The 16,968-nt window shown below is 57.9% G+C and overlaps 1 protein-coding gene across 12 annotated transcripts in view; it reads right to left on the reverse strand.

Moving 5' to 3' along the window:
- Positions 1-613: 613 nt before the first annotated feature.
- The window catches only part of HRH2 (histamine receptor H2), a 28,529-nt gene continuing 12,174 nt past the window's right edge, over positions 614-16,968 (reverse strand). For 5 of the 12 annotated variants that reach the window (XM_043520997.1, XM_037907451.2, XM_043520996.1 and 2 more), the window contains exons 2-3: positions 15,044-16,718; positions 614-3,749 (exon numbers count right to left, since the gene is read on the reverse strand). In XM_043520997.1, coding sequence (XP_043376932.1) covers positions 3,563-3,749; positions 15,044-16,149 — 1,293 coding nt within the window. In that variant the 5' untranslated portion in view covers positions 16,150-16,718 and the 3' untranslated portion in view covers positions 614-3,562. The other 7 variants (XM_037907452.2, XM_043521002.1, XR_006283301.1 and 4 more) reach the window with 6 other exon arrangements.

Below are 16,968 nucleotides of genomic sequence, written 5' to 3' on the forward strand. Positions count from 1 at the left end.
CGGCTGGACATGAGCCCTGCCTGGGGCGTGCTGGGGCCGGAGCAGACAGCAAGTCGCCTGGCTTGCGGCAGGTAAGCTGGGTCCGACCCTGGCATGCCTCAGGAGCCCTGGGCGTGAAATGGGGAGTTGCTGCCAGGCTGTGAGAGTCCTGCTCACCCCGCCCAGCAGCCGGGCACAGGAAGAGCGTGTGCCCAGACCCCACAAGGCAGTCGCACCCTCACTGCCACACACTGCGCTGCGCCCTGTCCAGAGCCCGGGCGCCAGGCCCGGCTTGGATGGTGACATCCCTGTTCTGCCACAGGACGGGTCAGGGGCCCACACGTCTCCGCAGGGGAGAGCAGCCCAATAACTGACAAATGCCCTGGGAGCCTCCTCCCAGCCACTGGGGTCCTCGCAAGAGCCCATTTCCCGGGCACCCACAGGGACCATTTCAAGAAAGCAGGCGGAAGAGGCCCAGGGTGGGAATGGCTGATGCGACAGCCAGTTGGGGAACTCCACTTTAGCCTTGGCTGCACCATCCCCTCTTCTAACAACCGCCACCCTCCTGAGGCTCACCTGAGAGCCGGGAGCCCCCCTCAGCCCCGCAGGGGAAGGATCCGACATCAGCACTCACTGCAGGACAGGAGCGATCAGCTTTATTCATTGGAAAGGGGCCTCTCTTCCTAACATGGAGCGGAGAGGTAGACCCCAGGGGTTCCCCCTCACACTGGCTCTCTGGCCCGTGGCTTGTTGCCATGCAGGCCCGGCCTTGGGACGGATGCAGGGACTAACGCTGGCCCATGGACAATGCCTTCCACACACACACACACACACACACAAGCACACAGGAGAAGCAAGAGTTTTCAGCCCCCTGGGGCTCGCACAGGTAGAGAGCAAAGGGGGAGGCGTTCTACCTTTGAGACCACGTTGCGAGCCTGGCTCGTTGCTCGGGCCCTGCTCAGCCAACACCCATCGGCTCAGCAGGGCCGGGTTTTGCACCAGGAGCCCTTCAGGATGCACCTCACCCTGGGACTGAGCTGGAAAATCCCCGCAGCCGGGGAGGAGGGTTGGCATGGCCCTAGGGCGCCAGGTACAGGCCTTGCTGCCGAGGTTGCACATGGTGCTGCCTGGACACCGGGCCTCAGGCTATCAGGAGCGATGAACAGCATCTCACCAAACAGAGACAAGGGGAAACGGTGCCTGAGCCAGAGACGGCATCGTGATATAGCGCCGCCTGCACGGGGGGCGGGGGGGGGGGGACACAGGGGGTCCAGCCCCAAACACCCATCCCAGGGGGTTGTACCCGCCCTGGCCCAGCCCCAAGCGTCTGGCTCCTCCTTACTCTTCCGCACCATGTGTCCAGCTCACAACATCTCATTGAATTGATCCAACATGGTCCCTGCCCCCGCGAGCTCCCAGGCTGACCTAGCTGCGGCTAGCTGGGTGAGGGGGGTCGGGTGGGGAGAAGGAGAGGCAGAGAGCAAGGGGCAGGGGGTGCTGTTCTGGGGAGAGGGTCGTTTCCCCAGAAGTAAATAATTTAATGCCCCGCCCAATTTTTTAATTTAATAAAAAAAAAATATATTGACCTTTCCTGATCAAGCACATCAGAGTGACAGCTGTCAGTCACTCCCCCAGCCCCCTGATCCCAGGCCTTCCCCTCTTTCTAAGCAGGTGTAGACGTTCCCCTTCCCCTCCATGCCCAGCATGGCCAGCAGTGCCCTGCCCCAGGCCTTCACTCGTCCAGCCCCACAGAGTGGCTCGTCTGGGAGTCAAATGCAAGGTTGTCGTTGCCGGGCCTGGCTGGGAGACTGGGTGCCTGGCCCAGCATGAGATGGGTTTGGTTTTTCGGGGCGGGTAGGGGGGAGGAATACCCTTTAACAGTAACCTGCTGATAGCTAGGGCAGCTCCGCAGATGCCTGGCCTGGGAAGCTTGATTACCGCACAGCTGCCCTGGTTTTGCAATCCAGGTCAGCTGGCAGGGGAAGCGTCTCCCTGTGCACGGGGCACCTGGGGGGATTAGAGCCATAAACAACAAACAGCAGCCTTCTCCAGCACAGCGTGTACCCACGGACAGCCCAGGGTCTAAACACTGGATGGACCTGGCCGAGTGAACAAAGCCAAGGAGGGCACGAGCCGACACCTCGCCTGGGGCCTCTGGCTGCATTTGTTAGTGCGGCCCTGGTGTGGTGAACTGTCAGGTGTAACATCCCACCACTGCCCCCCGGCGCGGGCACTGACCCCTCCCGGCTCACGCAGCCCAGGAGACAAGCGGCCCCTACAAGTTCTAGACTCAGGCCGGGGTGCGGAAGGGGAGGGGGAGAAGCCGGGTCTCCCCAGGTCACAGTTACCACCAGCCCTGCCTACTCCATCCAAAAGCAGACGCAGGGAGCTGGGCATGCAGCAGCATGCACGTCCCCTTCATCGCGCTGGGGCCCTTGCCGGAGCGAGGACTGAGCAGAAGGCCTTGGAGTTGGAGGCCCAGTTCTCGGTCCCCCAGGAAGGGTCCTGGGAGGACCTGAGCGCTGGGCAGGCCGGGTGAGGACAGAGCTGATAAACGACACCCAGAGGCATAGACACAATCACGTGTTGCCACCACGAGCTCCCTGCCCCAGATCTGTCATCTCAGGCACTGTCCAGATTGGCCCTTTGCCGGCTGCCTCTTGAAACCCCCCCACCCCAATCCCCCTGGGACGGGTCTCAGCCCCGTCTGGGCCAGCACTTCAGAGATACCCGGCTGGGCTGCTGTGGACACAGCAAAACCCACGAGCAGAGCTGATGTCCCAGTACCGTGCAATGGAGTCATGCCCCTCGCCCCCGCTGACCCTTTCATCTCTCTGCCCCCCAGCTCCAGGCCTTCTGCTCTGGGATCCACTTCCTGGGGCTCTCGTCCTGCCTCTGTGTTCTCCTCCGACCCACACTCCTCGCTTGGCTGGGTGTGTGAAGCCAGGACACCAGGGGGTTAGGCCGTGGGGAGACCTGGGACACGTGCAGCTGTTCAGGGTGCTTGGGAGAAAGGGACATTCGAATTAGACAAGGGGAATTAACAGAGACATCGGGAGACAAGGACAATGCGCTGGTGCAGGCAGGGAGAGCCCGTGCTGGCCCCCAGAGCCCGCTTTGCTGGGGCACATGCAAGGGGGGTAGGGTCTCTATTCCCCTCCTCTCTTGCCACTCTGCCCCACATTTGGGGTGGGAACAAGAACCAGGGGTCAGATGGATCCAGCCTGCTTGGGGAGGAGGCGGGTGTGAGCCCTTCCTTCTGCCTGCACCCTAGTGCACAGGCGGGTTTGTGCGTGAGCACAGAGCCGTGCACGTGTGCATACACACCCACAGCTGTGCCCACACGGGGTGCGTACAGACATACCCCTGTGCACACACACAGCCATGCCCACCCAGGAGCACACCCACACAGAATGGTGGATTATGTTACAGATCCGTGTCCCTGGGGTTGCAAACAGCCCCCAGTGATCCGCCTGTGGAGAGCGAGATGCTGGACGTGGTGCTCGGCTGCATCCCTGGGTCCTGAGCAAGGCTTGTCCGGTATTGATGGCATTCAGCACTCCGCTGGGCCATCCATCCTGGCTCAGGAGAAAAGACAGTAAATGACCCTCGGGGACGCTGGGGGCTTCACCCTCTTCTGCAGCTCTGTCGCCGGCTCCTCACATGCTGGGATCCACATGTCCCTCTTGGGAAGGAACTTGGCCAGCCAGACGCTTCTCCAGCAGGACAGGATGGTGGAGGAGGTCGAGCCACAGGATGGGGTGGGACTCCTGGGGAGGGAACAAGGGTGGATCTCACTAGATCTGCCTGACACGTGCTATGGCCGGTGTTTAGTTTTACCTCCTAGCTCCCCTGTCTGCCCCCATTCCCAGAGCCCCTTTCCTCGGTTCAAATTGAAGGGGAGGTTGCAGGAAACCTTGGGGAAAGGGCAGCGAGTGCAGGAAAAGCCAAGGGCAAGTTCTGAGCACAGCATGTGTTATCGCTCCTGGCAGCTTCACCCACCCATCCGAAGCCATGGGACAGTAGCGGGGACCAGGGATGCATGGACATAAAGAACAAGGCAGGACCCTCAGCATCACACACGAACAGCAGCAAGTTACCATCCCCAGGCCCCTGAAAATGGTCCCTCCGGGGTGTCCCCTCTCCGGCTGTCTCTAGGGGGTGTTCAAATTTATGGGTTCGGGGGTTGGAAAAGGATTCAATTGGCAACACTGTATCTAGTTGACCACGATGGGGGGAAATGGGGGAGTTTGGGGGGTGTGTGTAGGGAAATCCCAGCTTTCGGAGTCGGTGTTTTGGGTGCTGGGGCCAGAGGAATGGCTGTACCCCCTTATGAGACTCGCTGACCTCCCTGGCCATTCCCACGCTCCTGCCTTGCAGCAGCAGAGGGGGGCCCAGGCTGGGAACGCCATCAGGAGCACAGTTCAGGGCGGGAAGAGCGATGCGTGTGCCGAGTGTTACCATTGCATTTTGACCCCCCTGGGAAGGTGTGGGAGTGACCTGGCACCATCATCTGGCCACGGTGCCAGGAATTACGGATTCACTGAACTTTGCTTCTGTTTCTGTCCCCTGGGCCTCTGTCGTTCCAAGTGAGCCGGGACTTTCCAGCTCTGCGGATCCTGGTGCAGATTCCGGATTTGAACGCCAACGTTTGCCCTGGGCTGGCTAGCAGAGGAGCGTCACAGGGTGCTGTTCCTGTTCCTTGAGTGGGCGACGGAGGTTTCCAAACAACCCCCTGTGAATAGCTGGCTGAAATCAAACACGCAATCTGGTGCCAGCTGCGTCTCACAGGGACTCCTGCTCGTCGAGCTCCAGACTGGGCTACGCCCAAGGCAGGTTTCAGATTGGTGTGAGTGCACGTGGCACTTCCCTTCGTCGCCCACTCCGCTCGGAGAGGAAATCCTTGGCCAAGTGAGGAGCTCAGATCTGCTCCCGCTCAGGTCTAAGATCTCCTTCCTTTCAGCGTGATGAGTTCATGTCGGTTCCAGGTCTACGGAGGGAGGGCTGGTAGCTTGGCCTCACCCCCAGAAGTCAGACCTGGTACAGCAGGCACTTGCTACATGGAGGGGGGAAGTACAAAACAGCCACCTTCCAGTGGCTCAGCTGCTTTCCATGTACTGCAGGGAGAGACCTATTAGGCATTGAGTCTAGAGGGTTTCAAAGAGCAGATCTGAATACTCTGGCATGTGCACTAACAGGTGGGAGGGGACTGCCCAGGGAGACCCAGCCTCTTGTGTCAGGGCTGAGCATATTACGCCCTGCGGCCCAGGATTGTGCAAATGGGCTTGACACCTCCCTGGCAGCATTTGGCCTGGGGCTTTGAGGCTGGGCACTTTGGGGAATGTCTCCTGCAGCTAGTGCCCATGTCCTCTGCCGTGCGTCTGCCAGGCTCTGGGTGACAGGCTCCCCTGGGAAGGGAGAGAGAGAACAGAAAGCTAGGGAGGAGGAAGCCAGCAGCAAAAGATGGACAGAAAATTGCTGGAAATTTATTTTGGGTTAAGATCCAGCAAAGCCCAAGGGCGGAAGCTGCAGAGCTGGAATCGGCTTCCTGCCAGAGATGTCTCCTGCAATTATGGAGCTTCGAGCTGATTGCTGGACTCCGGGTGCGCTCGGGTGACTCCCTCGATCCTGTTGTTCCCCGAGCACTCAGTGCTGTCCTCCCCCTCGAGGGAGCAGGCGCTAGCTTTCAAACAGTCAGCAGAGTGCCCCGCTCCTGGCGGAGGTGGGAATCGGCTGGAGGGGCTGAGCAGAGGCCTCAGGAACTGCCCAGCCGGCCTCCTAGCCAGAGCGTGGGGTTGGCGATTTGCAGCAATTTGCAGCGCTAGCCTGTGTCCCCGCTGTGCGTGGGCCTCTGGGCGCGTGTGGCCTTGACACGCTAAAGCTACACTCAGCTAGCTGCCCCCGCACATCCAGCAGCCGTTCCGTGATTCCCCAGGTGCCCTGCGGACCAGTGGTCCTTGTGGCAAAGCCCCAAGAGCCTCGGGCACTGCACTTGCCCAGCCTGCTTGGCTTGCTAGCGCAGGGAGGGAGCCCGTCACCAGGCCGGCTGCACCGCCCCTTGGGAATCAAAGCCCGGTCCCCCGGCACAGTGTGACCATGTCCAAGGTTACAGGGGCCTGGTGTGGAGCCAGCAGAACCACCGTATCTAGCTCTCAGCAGACAGGTGACCCCGCTGTTTGCCCCGCGACACAGTCAATAAAGCAGAGGCTGCATTATCAGCAGGCGGCCGTGTGGGACAGCCGGCAGAGGTGACTGTGACCTTAGCTGCCGGAGCCCTGCCCAGCTTTTCCAATGGAGGGTAAAGAAAGTCTCCTGCTGCAAATGTCTTGTTTTCCATGTGTGACCCAGCCCCGCTTTCTGCGGCGTTTATAGGCATCGGCACGCACAGAACCGCAGGGGCCAGCTGTAAAAGCCTCACCCCACAGCCGGGGAGCATGGGAGAAGGGCTAATGACGGCAAACTGCAGCAAGCCCGCTGTCCTGGCGCGGTTCCTAAAACCATTGTGCCAGAGCTTCTGGTATCTTTATGCGGCTGGAATGGGCTTGGAGAAAGGCAATCATCCCGAGTGCTCCCGCAGCGTGATTTCTTAATGCAGCCACTTCTGGGGTCGACAGCGTCAGTTCCCATTATCCCACCGGGGTTAGCCCTGGAAATGAGGCAGAATAGCCTGGTGCAGGCCAATTGGATAGTCAGTGGAAAGTAATCAGCCTGCTGGAAACGGCTGAAGACTCTTCCAGTGCAGGCGGGAGCTGCAGGTTTGTCAGTGGCTGAGAGGGGCAGCTGTGCCCTGGTGTCGTTGGCAAAGAGATCCACTCTAGGCCTGTTACCAGGAGATGGAAGTACGTGAAACTGATTCATCTGGCCTGTCAATCAGTTCCACTGGGTGCTGATCTACACTAACCCGTCCACCAAGACGAGCCAGGAATAGATCTCTGGGAGGAAGGGGCCTGTGCTCTTCTCCCCTTTCATATGCAGAGGCAGAGCCCGCCAGCCCCAGACTCAACACAGCTTAGCTCCCCTCCTGCTTTCTAGCCCGGCTAGACTAGCCCCTGGCATGCAGAGCAGTGGGGGTTGTGGGCCAGTTGGGGGAAGGGAGGAAACGCAACCGAAAGCACACGGGAGAGCACGTGTTAGCCCTTTCCAGGCTCACCCACTGCGCATCGCTGTCCAGGTACTCACCCAGTGGCCCCCACCTCTGCCTTTAGGCTTCCCCCTGTGGCAAATCTAACTGTGACCTTCTAACGTTTGTCCTCGTTGGCTGTTGGAGGAGGGCAGCCAGGAATCAAAGGCTGAGTGCGTGTCCCAGAGCGGAGCCTACTGCAGCGGGCTGGCCAAGACTCAGGGAAAACCTCCAGCGCTGGAGAGGATTCAATTAAAGACAAAAAATAAAAAAAATCACTCAGTCACTCGGCGACACTCAGTGTTCCGCCGAGGCTCCGGGCTGCTGCCTCTTACTCGCCCGTGTCTCTGCGGCACCAGAGCCAGAAGGGCCCCCAGGCGCTCTGGTTTGCATCACCTGGCGCCGGGAGAGAGTGGAGCAGGCTGGAGAGGAACCAGGATGACAGTGACCGCTGGGCAACTCAAACCAGCCCCATTTGTGGCCGGTAATGTGGTTATTTCCCCAGTGAAGGAGCATTTCTCTTCCCACGTCTCACAGGTCACTACATCTCCCTGAGTGCCACCGAGCACGCTGGCCTGGCCTGCTGCAGGGAGGGAGCAGGGGTCTGACTGCGTGTTGGTGGGTGTGGGAGGGTGCCATTCGCTAGTGTGGCTGGGCTGTTTGCTACCTGGCCTCTCTCCGTTCCTGGTTGACATTTAAACCTTTTATACATTTTTAACCTCGCGCATATCACTGTGGATGTCCCGCGAGCGATAGAAATGTCCAGGCCTTGTCCGAAGTGGTTAAGCTTTCGCCTGGCTAGATTCTAGTGGCAGGGAGTTCCAAGTGAATGATGAGCTGTGCAAACGGAACAGCATTTCCTCTGACCAGTTTTAAATGAGCTCCCTTTCCTTTGCCCGGTGTTTAGCGAGAGGTGAGGAGGAGGTCCCTCCTCTGTCCCACTCATCATTTTCCATATCTGAGTCATGTCGCCTTTTAGTCAGCTCCTCTCTAGCCATCCCAATCCTTCCCCTCCCGTCTCCTGGAAATCTCTCCAGGGCTCGAGTGATTTGTGTCGCCTTCCCCCCTTCTCTCTCTGTTTGCAGATGGAGCGGCCAGATTTGAACTCTCTGTTGCCGGTGGTGGCATCCCATTGAATGGCATCATTGTCGGAGAACACGTGCAGCATTTGCTGATCCATTCTCGATCTCTGCCCTACCGTAGGCCAATGGGCCACATTTCCAGCGGTACCCAGCACGCCCACTTGAGACTGATTTTCCAGAGAGCCGATCCCACTCGGGCCCTGCACTGAACACAGCAGTGTGTCCAAATAATTCAGCCCCAGCAGCTCCAATCAGCTGAGCTCCTTTGAAAACCTGCCCTCTGCTTTAGGTGCCAGACTGGGAGCTGTGGGGGGCTGACCCCTTGGGAAAAGGGGTCTCTCTTATTTTGGGAGGTTCTGAGTTTAACAGAGTATCACAGATGTTGGTCTCTCCTGCTAATGCTCAGCTGTGACAAAGAATCCAGCAGACTGCAGGGGAGTGCACTACGGCCAGGGCAAAATGAAACCATCTAGTTTTGAATTCAGCTTTGGACCAATCCTGGTATCTGTATTTCCGTGTTCAGATAAATAGGATGATTAGCTCCTCAGTCCTGTCCCAGTTAGAACAGACCAGCTGCGGCTACAAGATCATGGAAAGTGGCCCCTTTGCTAACACTGCACTCTGCTCTCTGCTGCACCCAAGCTAAGAACAGCCAGACTGGGTCAGACCAAAGGTCCATCTAGCCCAGTGTCCCGTCTTCCGACAGTGGCCAGGGCCAGGGGCCCCAGAAGGAATGAACAGAACAGGGAATCCTCAAGTGATCCATCCCCTGTCACCCATTCCCAGCTTCTGGCAAACAGAGGCTAGGGACACCATCCCTGCCCATCCTGGCTAATAGCCACTGATGGACCTATCCTCCAGGAATTTATCTAGTTCTTGAATTTATCTATGCTACTGAAGTCAGCAGAGTTGCATCTGTTTAGACCAGTGGTCTCCAAACTGTGGGGGTGCACCCTCCTAGTGGGGTGTGGTGGGGCCAAGGCCAGTCCCCAGCTCTGGTCTGGCTCCTGTCCTGCCCCCAGCCCTGGCTGTAGCTCCAGCCCCCGACCTTAGCTCCTGGCTCCGACTGTGGCCCCACTCCCAGCTGCAGCCCTGGCTCCCAGCCACACTCGTGACCACAGGTCCCAGGGGGTGCGGACAGATTCCATTGGGGTAAGTGGGGGGCACGGCCGAAGAAGTTTGGGGACTACTGGTTTCGACCATTGGTGACCATTCAGAATGACCCTGGGGCTGCAGCTGCTGGGGCTTTAGTGTGCAGTTTCCAGTGCAGGCCGTGCTTTCTAGATCAAGACATTGCCACCCGGCTTTTGAACATCCATGCAATACAGAAGGTGTGGGGAGGGTGCCTGCAGGGCTGCTGGTCCCTGCTCTGCACCCATCTCCCAGGCCAGGCGCTGCAGTGCAGCCCCCAGAGACGGGGAGACGTTTGCAGCATTCAAGCTCTGCTGGAGCATCTCCCCCTGGTGCAGTGGGGCACGGGTGTCTGTCACCATGGAATTCCCCCCCTTGGGAAGAAGCAGGCTCCCAGCTTAGGACAGAAAGACCCACATCCCCTTCGAAGGGGGCACCAACACAGCTAATAACTGGCCCTCTCTGCAGCGTCCTCCTAGGAGACCACAGCTCCTTGGGGCTCCTGTGCTCACTGTTCGCTATTACTGGCACTTGGTGCCATTTGCCAGTCTATTGCTGGGTTTTCTTTTGATCCTCGGTTCGCCCCCCCTTAGCTCCCCATGCCTGGGAGAGATGGGACCATATTGAGGGAGGGGGCCATACCCCATTGCGACAGAATGTGCCAAGAAATCCCAGCCCATTGGCCCTAGCTCTGCAAACAGCTCCCCCCGTCCCGACACCTGGCTTTTCTACCACCCGTGGAGCTGGCGGGGGGTCCCTGTCAGGGCCCCTCGTGGGCTGCCTCTAGCCTGTCTGCCCTGCAGCCTTAGCATGTACCAAAACAAGTGCCCCAGTACTGGCCCACCCCGCGGTGTCATTGGGGCAGCTGGGGGATGGGAGATTTGGAGTGGAGCACAGGGCTGCGCCCGAGCTTAGAGCACCCCCGGCGAGACACAGGGGGGCCTGCAGTACAGTGACCAGGCTGGCAGGGCTTGGCGGCACTCAGTAGGGTGCTGAGCTGGGGCTCTGGAGGCTCCAGCCCTGCTCCTGAGCTCACCCCCTTCCACACGGAGGTACTGCCACGGATGGGGCCCGCTGCTCCTGCTACGGGTGGGGAGAAACGAGGGGAGAACCAGCCCCTCCCTGTCCATTCCTCCCACCGCCAGAGAGCCAGGCAGCCTCTTTGTCAGTAAGGGGGAGGTGGAGAAGGCCCCTGGATGGGCGAGTGGGGCTCAAGGGAACCCCTCCTGGGATGGGGGAAAAAGAGAAAACCCAGCGTGACTAGTGCTCTCCCATGCAGCGAGCTGCAGGTTGAGTCTGGGCTCAGCTCCTCCTCTTGTGGTTTCACATCGATCGTACCACTTCACTCGGCAGCAGCTTGGTTGAGGTCGATGGTGCATTTTAAACGGGCTGGGATGGCGGATGGCCCTAGTGCTGCTCTGTCAGTTTCAAGCTGGTGCTTTCATGGTGACACTTTTCCTCTCTCTTGCCGGGATAACCCGGAGAGAGACTCGAGAAGACCAGGCCAGAATATGTTACTTCAGGGGAGAGTCTGTCAGGGGGCTGGACCGGGACTCAGGGGCCCTAGGCTTAGTCCCTGCCTCTGCCAAAGACTCTCCTGGTGAATCACCAAATCTCACTGTGCCTCACTTCCCCATCTATACAATGGGGATAATGATACTTTGTTAAACACTTCAGGGCAGGGCCTGTCTCTCACTCCATGTCTTCCCAGAACCTGGCACCTTGGAGCTATGATCTCACTGGGGCCTCTCACGATGCTCTGGTCAGACACAAAATAATAATTAATATCTCTACAGTACCACGACCTGGCTGCAGCCGAGCTCACACCCAGCCTTTGCATCGTGATCCAGGAAACCTGGGTCTGCTGCTGCCTCACTGAAATTTACCAGGGATCGAGGTCAGGTCTCAGAGCCAGCCAGGCTAGTCCTACACCCTCCACATATTTCAAGAGCAGCATCTCCCCGTGCAAATAAACCAGCACTATCCATTCCCCGCCTCTCTGGCGGCTCCAGTTAGCAGGAACCAATCTCCTCCCAGCTGGCAGGAGCTTTTCTTAGCCCAGTAAAATTTCCTGAGAAGTGAGTCCTTGCCAATCTCACGCCATGGGGAGAGCAGAGTTCACTTTGCTTTCCCAAGGGTACTTGGGTTTCTTTATCCCTGCCCTCCTCTTTTGGCTGGAAAATTGGGATTTCTGGCATCTCAGTTCCTTTTCTTTTAGCAATCCCTTTGTTGCGCTTCTGCCTACAACTGGGGCTAGTTCCCATCACGCTCAGGCCAAATGCTGGCTAGGGGAATGTATGTGTAATTGAAATCAGTGCTCTCTCTCTCTCTCTCTCTCTGTGTAAACACGCGTAAGCATGTGTGTTAAACAGGTACCTTCATTTTCAAAAGAAAATGTAGCCAGAATTTTCCAATCCTGATCCCCTTTCAGATCTGTCTGTAGCCATCCAGCCCAGACAGCTTCCTGGCATCCAGGCCTCCCGGCTACCTGAGCAGGAGTGAAAACGCCTCCCCATCCTGCTCCAAGAGAATTCAACAATGGAAAAGCTTCAAACCTATTTCCCTCTGTGATGAGATCTACTTGATCTCCTGGAATGAAGGGTTGAGAGATGCTGAATAGCTCCTCCCCTTTCCCCTCGCTATCAATAGTTACCTTAGTGCGCAATGGAGAGCCATGAATGCAGAGGGACCCAGACCTGCCTGCCTCCACGGCCCAGAGCAAGGCCACTAGGCCAGACAGAGGGAGGCTGGGATCCGGTATCTGCAAAGGAGACAGGCAGGAGTAGGGGAAATGGGAGTTGGCTGCTCCCACAGCTTTCAAAAGGCCATGGAAATGAGCGAGCCTTGACCTTTCTCCTCCAGCTCCTCCTTGGAGGCGACTTCCCAATAACCAACTGCAGGTGGCAGAGGACCTCCCTTCCCCCTGGCTGCGAGGTCTGTGACTCTCTGCCCTGCCTTCCCTCTCCTGCTCTCAGCACTGCAGAGGGCTCTGCCCAAATCGTACCAGGGAAAAGCACCGATCAAAGTTACAATTAACAAGCGAATTAAAATCACGAAGCTATTACAAATAAACAGAGTGCTCCTTGCCTGGACGCAGAGTTTCCTCTCCCAGTTCTGCTTGGCGGAAGACGGCCTGTCAGAACCGGCACTCACCAGAACCAGCCCTGTAAAGCAGGTCAGGCTGCAGAGCTTTGACTACACAGCAGTGGAGACCCGGTGCAGATCCCCACTCCAGACGTCTAAAGGTTGAGCTTGCTGTAGGCAAGAGCCTGTACCAGCTGGGACCAGAGGAGAGCACGGCCGCACTGGGCTGAGCCTGGCGGTGGGAAGGGGATGTCCTACAATCACAGCAGGTGCAGTGGGCCCTGGGGCTCTCAGCAATGAGGCACTGGTGCTTGGACCAGCTGCTCCTCCAGGGTCTCTTTGCGAGGCTACCTCGCTGGGTCCAGCCTTTTGTACCTTCAGTGGGTGCTTGAGGACGTGTACGGAGCACTCTGGGACAGGGGTGAGCAGCACCACTCCCGGCAGAGGCTGGGGCAGGGCACGGCCCCGGAGTGATACTCTCCAGCCATGGGCTAGGAAACCTGCTCCCGCACCACCAGCGTCAGCCAGGATACAGCCAAGAATCGGCCCTTTGTTGGTGCTCCCAGGAAAGGCGGCGGGGAGAGTACGCGCTATCTGCTGGGTGGAACGTTTCTGAGCCGCTTATCGGGCTGCAGTCCAGGGGTCAGATGAAAGGCCTGCAAGGAGCAGGAATCACTCGCAGCGAGGAAGGAAAACAAGCTGCATTCTTTCCTTTTTCTTTCTCTTTCACAGGAGTGGGAAGATCAGCGCTCCCTCCATCCCTTAGACTCCCCTCCCCGGGCTCTGGGGAACAGGGGAGCTGGCAGGGCCTGGTTCAGAGCTCACAGCTGTGGCTCTGCCCCGCACATTGGTGAAGCCTCGCAAGGTAACCTGCCCTAGCCTCTCCTGGTTGCAGCAACCTTAGGACTTTCCAGGCACCGCTGCCTCAGGCCCCCCTTCCACTGCTCGTCCGGATCAATATGGGAGTGATGGTGGTCAGCGTGCGGGATGGGGCTCTGAGTCAGAGATGCTGAGAAATGGCCTAATTTGCATGAACTCTTGTACTGGACTCTTCTTGGAAACATAAGCAGAACTCGCTTGTGGATTGAACTCACCAGCAATAGAAACCTGCACGTGGAGCACTGCGGGCTTGTGGTTAAAGCAGCTTATCGGAAACAAGAGCTCGTGACACCCCCATCTTTTGGCGTAGCTCCTGCCTACGCTGACGCATGGCAGCGGCTGTAGCATTTGAAGGGTAGCCAGACCTGAACGTGCAGAGGAGAACTCACCCCCTCCCTGCGAGGCTCATTCAGAGTGTCGGTAAAGTACATCGAGAGCCTCCAGCAGACGGCACTGTAACGTGCAAATGGCATTTTTACTGGTGGGCACCTTAGCTGGCAGGTGCTATGGTTTTAGGGTGAGCCGGTGTCCCGATTTTATAGGGACAGTCCTGATATTTGGGGCTTTGTCTTATATAGGTGCCTATGACCCCCTACCCCCTGTCCCCATTTTTCACACTTGCTGTCTGGTCACCCTATATGGTTGCCTCTTGCATTATTAGCATCAGCTGCTGGGGTACATTGGAACGTGGTATCACTGTAAGGCTGAGGGATCTCCTGGCCCTGTTGCAGGCAGGGGGCTCTGAGAAAGGCACGGGAGCTGGGTGGCCCGATTCCAGCAGCAGACAGCTAGGGTGGAAAGACCCAGCGTAAAGCAAGGTGGGGGGAGTTGTGCTTCTCTGTTTTAGGGAGCAGCCTGTTTCCTCGCTCTCCGTTTTGGGGTTCTCAAGCGCAGGGTCACATTGCAACCTCCCCGCGAGACTATTCTATGTTTGATATAACTTCTTTATACATCTGCTGTGAACATGCCAGCTTCATCCTTGCCCTACAGGTAGGGACTCGGATGGCCATGCTCTGGGCTCCCTGTTCTGTGGAAAAGCCCAATTCTCTTCCAAATCCTTGTCCCAGAATTGAAGGAGGTGCTGCAGGATGTCTCTGCCCTGGAGATACACTCGCCTTCTGTCCCGCTGCGCTGCTCGAGGCACCAGTGTTCATGCTCTAACCACAGCGGTAGATGCTGCTGCCACTCCTGCTTTAAGATGCAGAGCATGAAGAGAGCTGAAATGTACCAGAGGCAACAAACAAAAGGGCTGCAAGGGAACACGCAGCCAGCTGTCCACCCCCACTGGAGCTAAACACGGCTCTTGAGCTAATCCTGGCTAGTTCCTATTAGCCCCCAGCCTCCCCATCTTCTCCAGCCTATTATCCAACTTCACATGCTTGCGGGAAGGGGCAGAGGGACTGAAGGGGTCATTTCACATTTGCTCTTGTAACAAATTGGCTATTACCACTGTCCTCTGGTGGGTGGAATCAGAACTGCCCAACTGCGTGTCCATGGCCCTATACTGCACACTACAAAGGGACTATTCTCTTGTCGCTCACGTGCTAGCAGAGCAAGGGGAAGCGAGTTCTCTCCCTGCTGTTACCTGTGCCATACTGTGCATCCAAGCCTATTGGGTATGTATCCTGTGCTTTGGGCATTGCAGAATCAAGTCTAAGCCCAGAACTAGTTTGGACATAAAGCTGAAGCCATGTGATGTTCCTGTCCCTGCTCTCCCCTGCCCCATCCCGGACCTCCCCACCAAGCCAACGTGAGGAAGCAGCATTACCTTTCCATGGCTTCTCGAGCGAGTGAGTTCTCCTTCCCGTTCCTCACCTGCATCCTCAGAGGCTTATCTTCCTGCACGCTCAGTGCTTGCTTGCGGGCTCTCCCCCGGGAGCGGGGCAGATGCGTGGGGGCGAGGGCAGTGCTCCTGGAGAGGGGCCCCACCCTTCGACAGTGGAACAGGCGCTGGTAGGCTGTCCGGAAGTCCCTGTTCAGAGCAGCGTACAAGATGGGGTTCAGGGCTGAGTTGGCATAGCCCAGCCATAAAACTATGGACTGGGACGTCTCATCCACCTTGTCCCCCTCCATCCCTCGGTAAGTGAACACTGTGAAATAAGGGAACCAGCAGATGATGAATGCCCCCAGCACGGCTGCTAGCGTCACGGTGGCCTTGTGCTCTTTCACGGTGAGCAGCGCAGGGCTGACGGCCTTGCAGCAGGTGGCGTGGTTGATCCTCTTGGCTTGCTCCCTGGCGATTCGGAATATCCGGTAGTACATGATGCACATAACGACCAAGGGAAGGTAGAAGGTGAGCAAGGCGTCCACCAGCCCATACACGGCGTTGACCGCCAGCTTGCACTCCGTGCTGTTGCTCAACCCTGTGTTCTGCACACCAGTGCCGTTGGTGTTCCAGCCCAGGTGGATGGGCAGGAAGGAGACCATCAGTGAGACCACCCATGTGACGAACATGGCCACGGCCACCCGCGGAGGGGTGACCAGCTGGGCGTAGCGGAGCGGGGCTGTGATGGCGTAGTAGCGGTCTATGCTGATCATGAAGAGGTTGAGGATGGAGGCCGTGCACAGCATGACGTCCAGGCTGATGTAGATGTTGCACAAGGTGGGGCCGAAGTGCCACTCGCACGTGAGCTCGTAGATGGCGGAGAAGGGGAGCACCAGGAGGCCCAGCAGCAGGTCCGTAACGGCCAAGGAGACAATGAAGCAGTTTGTCAGGCTGCGGAGCTTGCGGTTGAAGGAGACAGCCAGGCAGACGACCACATTGCCGCAGACGATGACCACAATGAGTACAGTGAGCACGATCCCAATTAGCACCGTCTGTGGTTTGCAGCCCAAGCCTTTCAGAGCAGCTGTGCCATTCTGACATGGATCCATGGCAAGGAGGCGTGGGCACTCAGTCCTCTCCCATCTGGGCTACCATGATGTCCCAGTTCTGTCCGCGCTCTGCAGCTGTTTGGATAAAGGGTCCTGCTGGAGCCCACAACAAATGTCCCCAGAGCCCTTCTCAAACCAGCCTCGCACTCGGGCACCCACACTCTGGGCATAGAGATTTGTGTTCACTTGTTTGCTCTTTGTCTCCGTAAAGGTGCCAGGAACCAGTCAGGGACTCTGCACCCAGAGCTAGGCGAGGACGTGGGCTCTATGCAGAAATAACGCCCATAGACTGTGCCCATGTATCGGCACCAGCTGGGGATCAGTACGTTAGCTGCCAGGCGCCTCTCTGGCAGCTGCCTTTGAGTCTCAATCTCTCCCTCTTCCTCGCTCTTCTCCTCCTCCTCTCTGAGAAATTAAGAGGGGCTGAGCCGCGTAGGGTCTCAACCATGCCTGGTTCCGTCCACATGGTCAGGCTGGAGAAGGTAGGGAGGGAGATTCTTCTACATCATTCCTTCCGGCTGGTCCATGCCTCTGGCCCTGAGCTGCAGCCACTACTCATCGCTCAGCCTCTGGAAGGAAAGGGCAAGATCAGGCCTGCAGTCAGTGCAATGGGGACATGGCAGAGGGTCTGCTGCAGAAAACAGCAATGGCTACTTGGGGGTTCCAGCCACCCCAGGAACATCAATGGCTGCGCCAAGCGAGGCCCCTGCAGCCAATCCATGGCATTGCTCTGCTCGCCTGTCCCTCTCGGGGACTCAAATCAATCCCCTTGAGAAGGGAGGGACAGACGGACCAGAAACCAAACCCACACCTCCCGCC

Source organism: Chelonia mydas, chromosome 8 (assembly GCF_015237465.2).
Source record: "Chelonia mydas isolate rCheMyd1 chromosome 8, rCheMyd1.pri.v2, whole genome shotgun sequence".
Taxonomy (NCBI): Eukaryota; Metazoa; Chordata; order Testudines; family Cheloniidae; genus Chelonia; species Chelonia mydas.